General features: G+C 40.0%; 1 protein-coding gene across 4 annotated transcripts; it reads right to left on the bottom strand.

Annotated features, from left to right (window-relative positions):
* Window positions 1–556: 556 nt before the first annotated feature.
* On the bottom strand, window positions 557–7534 carry MRPS10 (mitochondrial ribosomal protein S10). Of its 4 annotated transcripts, XM_037405240.1 has the most exons (8): window positions 7324–7392; window positions 6750–6847; window positions 4359–4417; window positions 4182–4254; window positions 2830–2969; window positions 2242–2350; window positions 1039–1128; window positions 557–770 (listed from the first exon to the last, which is right to left on the bottom strand). In XM_037405240.1, exons 3-8 carry the CDS (start codon window positions 4379–4381, stop codon window positions 684–686), a joined length of 522 nt encoding a protein of 173 aa, XP_037261137.1. In that variant the 5' UTR covers window positions 4382–4417; window positions 6750–6847; window positions 7324–7392; the 3' UTR covers window positions 557–683. The 4 variants fall into 4 exon arrangements, with proteins under 4 accessions (XP_037261137.1, XP_037261133.1, XP_037261135.1 ...); XM_037405236.1 differs by lacking the exon at window positions 6750–6847 and having other exon boundaries at window positions 7296–7534; XM_037405238.1 differs by lacking the exon at window positions 6750–6847 and having other exon boundaries at window positions 7324–7431.
* Between the last annotated feature and the right edge of the window lie 1203 nt (window positions 7535–8737).

Below are 8737 nucleotides of genomic sequence, written 5' to 3'. Positions count from 1 at the left end.
AAAGATGCACAACTTAAGATACTGGCTTGAAGCAATGTGAAGGGCAAGAGGAGTTCATTTCTTCCTTCTTCTCAGTCTATCCTTCCTTAATCTTATCTGTTGCCTCTTTCTATACATCACTCCTTTCCTGGTAACAGCTAGAACCTACACAAAGGCAAGTACCTTGATGTAGAAAAGTCTCAGCATGCCTCAGTATCTTGGGTCTGACTTACTACAAGTTAATATGCAAGCTGTATGTACACCTGGGATTCAGTTACTTCAAAGGAGCTATAGCAGAAAATGTGTAACAATCTCTGTCATCCATAACATTAAACATCACATTAAGTGTAAAGAGGATTTTTCAAGTATTTCAGAATTCAGAAGCCACTTAGTATCAAAAGGAGATTGAGAATTTTTTTATATATATATTTTTATAAATATATATATAAAAGAATAAAAATAAATTTTAATTTTCTACAAACATATTATAAATTACCATAGTTCCTGATCACAGAGTACATCAAACCACTTTATAGTTGTTCAGACTACATGTACTGGAATTATGATCACCAATAACTTGATGAAACAAGAGTTTATATAATTACTTTATAAAAGAACTTTTATTTAACAGTAGACTGTCTCAGTAAATTAGGTTGATGGGAGCAACCAATTTCAGCACTATCGGAGCCAAGTACCTGGTGAGTTCATGACTTGACTTCAGTTTCTTCTACTTGAGGTCGTGTATCCCAGACTGGCTCCTGAATGTGTTCAGGTATTTTCTCTATCTTAGTCTAAAAGGAAATTAAAGCAACCGTTTGTCATACCAAGTAGTTAACATCTAACCGCTTTTTTCAGTCTGCTTTGGAATATTCATCCGATTACAAATGCCATCTAGTGGCGTTTTCAAGCAATGCAGCTGCTTTACCACAGTACTTGGAAAATATTCCTTTCAAACTACAGGCATTTCGTCTTGCTAACTTTCTCAAGACTTCAGTAGTTATTGGTACTTGCTTCAGGACTTAGTTGCATAACAGTTAATAATTTCAGGTAGAAACTCACCTTTTTTACTTCCATTGCAACCCCTTCAGGTAAGTTTCGTTGAACATACTCCAAGTAAACTGCAGCAGTACTGCTTGTTAGGTATTTTAACTAAAACAGAAGTAATGTTTTTTAATGAATTACCATTATTATCAGTTCAAATACGAAAAAAATTACTTTGCTCTAGGTTTTGTAGTTCTTGCTATGGGACCTGACATCTCACAGGAAGGCAGCTTCCATAATACTGAACAGAGGCAGCTGAGCAGCACACAGTTCTCAAGCAAGTATGAAGTAATAAAAAGAACTCCGCAGAACTGTGCATACTGCCTGTGATCACATCTTGGTTATGATGGAAGTGGTGGATCTTAACACTACAGGTATCAGATGAAATGAATTACAGGTTATGCAAGAATTACCAGGTTTTGTCTACTCTCAGAGTTCAAGCTTGTAAATCCTGCAACTCTGGAATTCCATTGAATTACTGGTTTTCTAGTTTCTTCTGGATGGCAGAAATAGTGCTTATGGTTTGCGGGCAGACATCTGTACTGCACTGATGTCTGGGGACTTAAAGCAAAGTCCCATTTTGCTAAGCACTATGCAAATACACAGTAAGACACCCAGGAACCACAAAATGCTGACAGCAAACGCTTCTTCTAAGAAAGTCAGCCACAGCTGTGTTCTAAACAGTACAGAAGTCTGTGTCACCAGCTGTAAAGCTAGTGGTTTGTATACACTTCCTTTCTTGTATATCCCCCACGCAGTTCTAGTTTGCCACATGATGTTGCATAGGACAAAAGTATGTGTGTTCAGAAACATCAGACAAACTCACGAAGAGAACAGAACCCTTAGTGACTGGTAGTTGCAATAATTTAGCTACACCTTCCTTCCTTCCTCACAAAGTTCCCATCCCACTAATGCCTGGAAACCAAGAGCATAAAACATATAAAGATAACCCTCAATTCTACCTTATTTTTAAATAATTTTCAGCTGTTAAGATGATGGTCAAAATCAGTCTTTAAATCCAAAACTTACGTAGGCCGTACGTTCAGAATAATTTGTGTCACATTTGATGTACCTAGGTCAGCTCTTTTCTGCCATTTCCTGCACTCTGTTCCCCAATCCAAGTAAATAGGAAGTCTGTGCTCGCTCCTGTACTAACATCTATTAACATCTTTAGATTGTGCACCTAGAACATACTTTTGTTTTTCCCCACACCTCTCTTACCTCCAAACACATGTAATGTGTTCTCATTTCATACTGAACTCTGTGTTTCTTGTAAATGTGTACAGATTTTAAAAGTGTCAATCGTTCTATCTTCTTCGGAGGTTTATGTCTGAACAAAGCACAAAAAAAAATATGTCATTTTATATAAAAGATGCTAATACTAATTATCTGAAAGATTATGCTGAAATCCCTGTTCTTATTTGACATTTAGACCTACAAGGAAGTATTAAACACCGGTACAATTTATTATTAAGCCACATTGGCACGGTTAATACTCAGGTATTAACTAGCATTAGTTTCAGGGAAGCTAGAGCACTGATAACTGCACTTAAAGTACTGTCAGTATCCTTCAGGTAGTTAAAATGCACTTCATCTATGGCAGCACTGAGCATAGACCTGCTGCTCCTTTCTCATCACTGTGCTGCCATCTAAGAAGTGTTAAAACGTATAATCTGAGAAAAAAATGTCAGATTATACCTGTTTCTTCCAAAAAAAAAAAAAAAAATACGTCTAAGCAGAGAATCTGAATTACAGCAGATTAAGTAGGAAACATCTGACACCACATCGCTCTACAGATCAGTTACTTACACTTTTTCAACAGAGATGCCAAGTTCTTCAGCTGCAAGTACTGCAAAATATTCATAGCTGTCCAACACAGCTTTATCGTGGCCTTTAACTAAAAGGGACAATCTCTTGTACAGCGTTTCTGGCTCATCTGAAATAGTTATCTGCATTTTTAAAGAAAGGACATGAGTTACCACTCCACGCTCCCCTTAATTAATGCACGCACTGCATATTTTCTTAGCCTGTGGACATCATTTGTAGAAGAGGAAAAAACCCACACACTGTTAGCTGCTTATTTTAGTTTATCTGTAAGAGGTTGACAGTACTACCTCGACTGACAGTTCTCACTCTTACCAGGGAAGGCAAAAGCATGAAGAGATACCTAACTTCTGAACATTTAGGTAAAATTCCTTCTCAGAAAAGGAAAGGGAATGACAGATAAATATGAGGACAACAATAGCAAAGGCAAGAATGAAACTCATTCTTAAAGCAAGTCTGGAGCAGCAATATTTGTATTTGAAATTGCAGTGCCACAATACCTGAATTCTCAGACTTCACTTGGGTATGGACAGTAACTAGAACACTATGGAAAGTAACCAGAATTCTCACCTTACTAAGTCAGTTATAAGGCTACTTTAACCACAGTAAAACTCCCCAGGCATATTATCCTTTATGTTTGTACAGGCACAAAACTTACGACTTTCTGTTAAAAATTTATGAATTCTAGTTAGAGCTTCAAACACTGGTGGCCTGTGCTCACTGATCATCTGAAAACCCTTGATGTGTCTAGGAAGCACTGATTTTTCCCACAAGTTTACTCCCAGACAGTTTAGCATAGTAAATCCAGCATGTACCAGACATGACAGGAAGGCTGGATCTCCACTGGATATCTAATACTGCCTGTAAGATTTTGGCTTGCTTGCATGTATTATACAGAGAGGGCATGTGTTTCTGAAGTCCTAGCAAAAATCAAAGCATTCATATTCTAAAAGCAAGATACCCACCACATGCCTTCATGAACTTCCCAACTCATCAGCCCTGGGGCTCCCAGCTTCCGAGCCAAAGACAAAGGCCTTAGGCTGGCTAAGCTGCTGCAGGCACCGAACTGGATGTGGCCAAAAATCTAGTATTTCATAGAGTTACAGCTGCACAGAGGAGGAAAGACAACTGAGAGCTACAGAAATCTTGCTGGGGAGGGTGGAGGGAAAGAAAAAAACCCTCAAATCCCAATAATCTCAAACGTTTCTTTCCCTACAGCAAATCTGATGTCATTAAGACAGAACTTAACAAAGCTGCAATAAAGGAATTCTACCTTTTCTGTACACCCTCTCTGTTACTAAGACAATATACAAAATACCATTCTATAAAACACTTACCAAAGGATTAGTCTTAGGCTCCTGAGCATCAACACGGGATCCAGCCAGCCGTGCTCCCATCGAGCCAGAGTTTCTAGAAATGTGGTAATAGGAGAAACATAAAATAAGTTGTTAAAAGTTGGATTTTTTAGGAAGTGTGGAGGAGAAGTGGGAATAAGGAGTGCCTTTGATACTTACAGAAGAAAACACTGCTTTTGCATAATTCTGCTTGCATAATTGACAGAAAAAGGTGATCCCTGTATAAAACAAATAGGTTATAGCTTTTTCCTCCCCAAGCTGGAAAGTAGCCAGTTAATACAGGTTTATTAAAGGTTACTTTTTTGCACACCAGAGCATAACACATTCCTAGGTACTGATCTGCCAAACTAGAAAGCTTGATCTGTTGGAAAATGCAGGAAAGCAGGAGCATGGAAATGAATTTTAGTATACTCACAGCACCTAAAAAAAGGAACACATTAAGAGCACGCTATAACAGTATGCAGTTATTACTAACAAGGCACCTGAAGAGCAATCACAAAGCATTTTGTTTAGCAGAAAAATGTATTCTGGGTGGCATGAAATATCATTTCTGTACATGATAATATTTTCCCTTTATTTTCACAGTACAACATATATTAGTTTCATCAAGTGACAAGCCTAAGTGGAACTTGCTGTTGTAAATGCAATTGAAAACAGTATCTTAAAATGCAAAAATTCAACTTTTGAATTTAACTGGTAATTTTCCTTTTTTTCAGCAAAAAGTTCCTTGTGATTTGAACACTTTTCTTTTGAAAAGAACATTTAAATAGAAAACTTCTAACACGTAAATGAACCATATTTAAAAGATAACATGACTTTTCTGTGTTAAAAAAGGAAATACAACTGTTAATCAAGATGTAACATTACTGTCTTGCATACTAGAATAATCACTCCCTTCAGAGTATTACGTGGCTTCTAGCTTCCTTCCACTAATTCTTAATTTGGCAAAGTTATAGGCTACTTGAGGGGGGAAAAACACCACGGGAGCCAGAACTTTCACTTGCTTAAGAGAAACTTTGGGCTGAAGCAGAATGCTGAAGGAAAACTAGCTACTTATGCAGCCCCCTGATACTCTTTACTTCAGAGGTGCTGGAGTCATCACTGTAACAGAGAAGACAGATACCCCGCACATGATTTATGCAGGTGACTACAATCAAAACATCAGAAAACAGCCAGAACTGACACTTTTTCAGGTAATCTTAATTTAGTCACTCATGGTTATGTATAACTAATTACATGGTGCTATCAGGTCCCTAGCCTTCTCCAGTATGCATTATTTATTAATTATATATCAGCAGTGAATGAAACTGTTTTCTGAAGTAATTCTGCCTCATTCACTCACTACTTATCCTACAAATTCTGCAATAGGAAGATGACCGCAAGAAGAGGTAGGAGACTTTCCTGTTTACAAAGCTGACTGGAGAGCACAGCTCAATGTGTTCCTTTAGGCAAGCCTTTCAAACAGAGATGTTCACAAATGAGCACTAATGTTCCATTCTTAAGTGCATGATGCCAATAAAAAACTTTAGGTAGGAGCACTGAATACTTGCCACTATAGCTGATAACAATTCAGAAAGTTTTAAAGTTCATGTTGGGCACTGCTTGAACCTTAATATGTAAAATTAAAGAAATACATCTGATAAAATTGTCTTTATCTTTGCAGCTCAGTTCTCTTTATCTCTGCACTCAGAATACTGAGTCACTTTCATTCAACACTAATATGAAATACACTAACATCACCACCTGACACCACTCCAGGGAGCAGACAGGCCCACGGGCACAAAAGATCATATTCAGTTGAAAGGCTTAAACTGTGTGTGCAAGTATATGGCACAGAACCTGACCCCAGATGACAAACTAAGACTACTGACTGGAACTGTAACTAAAAGTTGTACCTGTTTTTTTGGGGGGGTGTTGTGTGTATGCAGTCTCTGCTATGTATTCTTGTACTTCTAACTGCTTGACCTTGTAATATGGTTTTATCATGTGCACACAAAGATATACACACTCGTAGCACATCGTGTTATGTGGGTTTGGATACAAAGAAGTTGTTTCACTCTTCATGTAATAAAGATTAATAAAACAAAACATGATAAACCAGTAGAATTCTATCCCACAGCCTTTACAATATTCTATGACTGCACATCTTATTCCCACCACGTACCATCCCTTTTATTCCTAATTATGCAGGTACACATCAAGTCAAAAGTTTTTGTAAAATAAAACTAAAGGTGCTCTGTGCAAATTTTGACAAAATGATATACTGAATACCCCAGGTAGTAATAATGGTATCCAGCAGGCAGTAAAGTATATTTTAACAGCTTACTTCATTCTCCGATTTATGTATACTTGATGCATTTTTGCTAATGGCCCTCACAGACAGTGGAAAAGACACTCAGACTGCAACATAACAGAATTCAATTTCCTAATAACAGAATTACCCCTCTCCTAATACAAAATAGCCTTAATTATGTTTGGCTGAGAGATGCCTAAGTTCTCAGGAGGAGGCAGATGACTGAAAGATAAGCAAGTCCAGAATACAGCACATACATAGGAGAGAGTTTAGGGCTTCAGAAAATGAGGAGGAAGCCACTAACATCAAATTTCCTCAGCTTGAGAGATGGCAATCGCTCTTGAGAAATCAAAACCTGCAGAAAACAGCGGTAGTATAAAGAGTTTCCCTGTGTTTTTATGCTACAACTTCAAGATTTGAAACTTTAAGACTACAAACAGGCTTGGCGCATCACCTCCAAATCTAAGTCATCTATTCTCCATCATCCCTCACACCCAGAGTACCCGCCGCAAACACACGACTACAGGAACGACTTCTGAGCACGGGCCCCGCGCTGTAAGACCCCAACCCTCCCGCAGCCAAAAGGAAACCACTTGCGATGTCCGCTGCCCGCGGGAGCCCACCGAGGCGGGCAGGCCGGCTCCAATACAGCTCGCACCGGCGACGCGATGGCGGGGTTTGCACAGCGCCGAGCACCCGGCCCTCAGCCGTGCGGCTGAGCCTACGCGAGGGGCGCTGCTCCAGCTCCCTTTCCCCTCAGGAGCAAAGCCGCCGAAGGAAAGGAGAAGGAAAACGGGGCTCACCCGTCCCTTCTCCAGCCACACGCCCCACCTGACAGAGCCGCCGACAAAGCCAACGCGCCGCCATCTTGCCTCAACCCGCTGACCATAGCGCACGGCCCGGAAGAAGAGCGGCCTCATCCGCCACCCCTTCCCCCCTGAAAACCCAGGCGACAGGCGAGCGCCCCCGCCGCCATGGCGGATCAAGCACCCCCCGCTGAGGCGGGGGCACTGCGGCATCGTCCGGCAGAGCCGCGGCGCGGACGGCGCCTCTCCTCAGTGAACGACCTCGGCGCGCGCCCCAGCTTCTTTCCCGCCAACGGCCGCCCCTCTCCTCCCCACTCCCCTCACATACGCTCCGCGTCGCGTTCTCCCAGACGGGAGACCCGCTGCCGTAGGGCAGAAAGCGGGAATTGCTAAATTTTCCGAGCCCGAGGCAGGGTTAAGTGACGGTTTGTTATTTGCTTCTGTTATCCGGGGAGGTGAAGGTGAGAGGTAAAGGAGGTTTCTTCAGCTCTCTCCCCCTGAGAACGCTTTTTACTACAACTGGTTCCTGCCAAGAACAGTTATGCCCACCCAACTGTACAGCAGTGAATACATAAAAATTGTAAAAATTTTGGTTTTTTTCTTGCCTAGAACGATTTAGGAATCCTTTGAAAAAACACACACACGTGAACCTAGTTTTTAACCTTCTCCACCTCTTAAAAATACTTTAGAAAGGTATATAAGCCTGTTAGCAAAACCCAGCCAACTGTATTTTACCGAAGTACATAAATAACTGGAAGCATCATATAAACCCTTTTCTTTTTACACATACAAACAACAGTTAATACTACAACACAGGTTCTCATCCGTACCAAGTATTTAAAGGAAAGGAAATGAAGTACTAATTCGTGTCACTAAGCCACCCTAATGCACACATCCAGGTAGACTGTAACCTGAAATTAAGCTGTGTGCACGTCAAATGCTAACAGCAGGAACCTGAAACCAGCATAGATCACAAGCTATATTAAATGTATAGGTTTTTATTGTTACTTCCTCTGCCACCTAAAGTTACAGTCTGCTTTTTACACTGAAGAACCTAAAATATTTACAACCATCTTCTAATAAAATAACAGTTAAATATTGAAAATAAGATTTTTCTCATAAAATATGTTTTCTGTATGTACAGGTTTTATCAAAGAGGACTAAGTTCAACAGTGAACAGTTTCCCATCATCAACCATCAGCAATAAAACAACTTCTCTGAAATAAAACTGTCTGATTTATGTACAAATAGGCAGAACAGCATCTGTTTAACATCAGCCCATGCAACAATAATAATGAAGTCAACGTTTGAGGCCTAGATTCTGTACTGCTTAAGAAATGTGCATTTCCTCTTTTCCTTTATGAGTAACTTCTTTGGTTGTTGTTGTTCTATTATCTTCTTGGCTAAACAACAAAACAGCACCCAATTAATGTTACAGA

This window comes from Falco rusticolus, chromosome 12 (genome assembly GCF_015220075.1).
Source record: "Falco rusticolus isolate bFalRus1 chromosome 12, bFalRus1.pri, whole genome shotgun sequence".
Classification (NCBI taxonomy): domain Eukaryota; kingdom Metazoa; phylum Chordata; class Aves; order Falconiformes; family Falconidae; genus Falco; species Falco rusticolus.
This window is presented reverse-complemented; position numbering and strand designations above follow the sequence as displayed.

Coding starts and splice junctions, on each gene's coding strand:
- MRPS10 (XM_037405236.1), bottom strand. CDS start 7,511: ATGCCGCAGTGCCCCCGCCTCAGCGGGGGGTGCTTGATCCGCCATGGC. Junction 1,129..2,241: donor CACATTACATGTGTTTGGAG/GTAAGAGAGGTG, acceptor CTTCTGTTTTAG/TTAAAATACCTAACAAGCAG. Junction 771..1,038: donor TTGCAATGGAAGTAAAAAAG/GTGAGTTTCTAC, acceptor ATTTCCTTTTAG/ACTAAGATAGAGAAAATACC.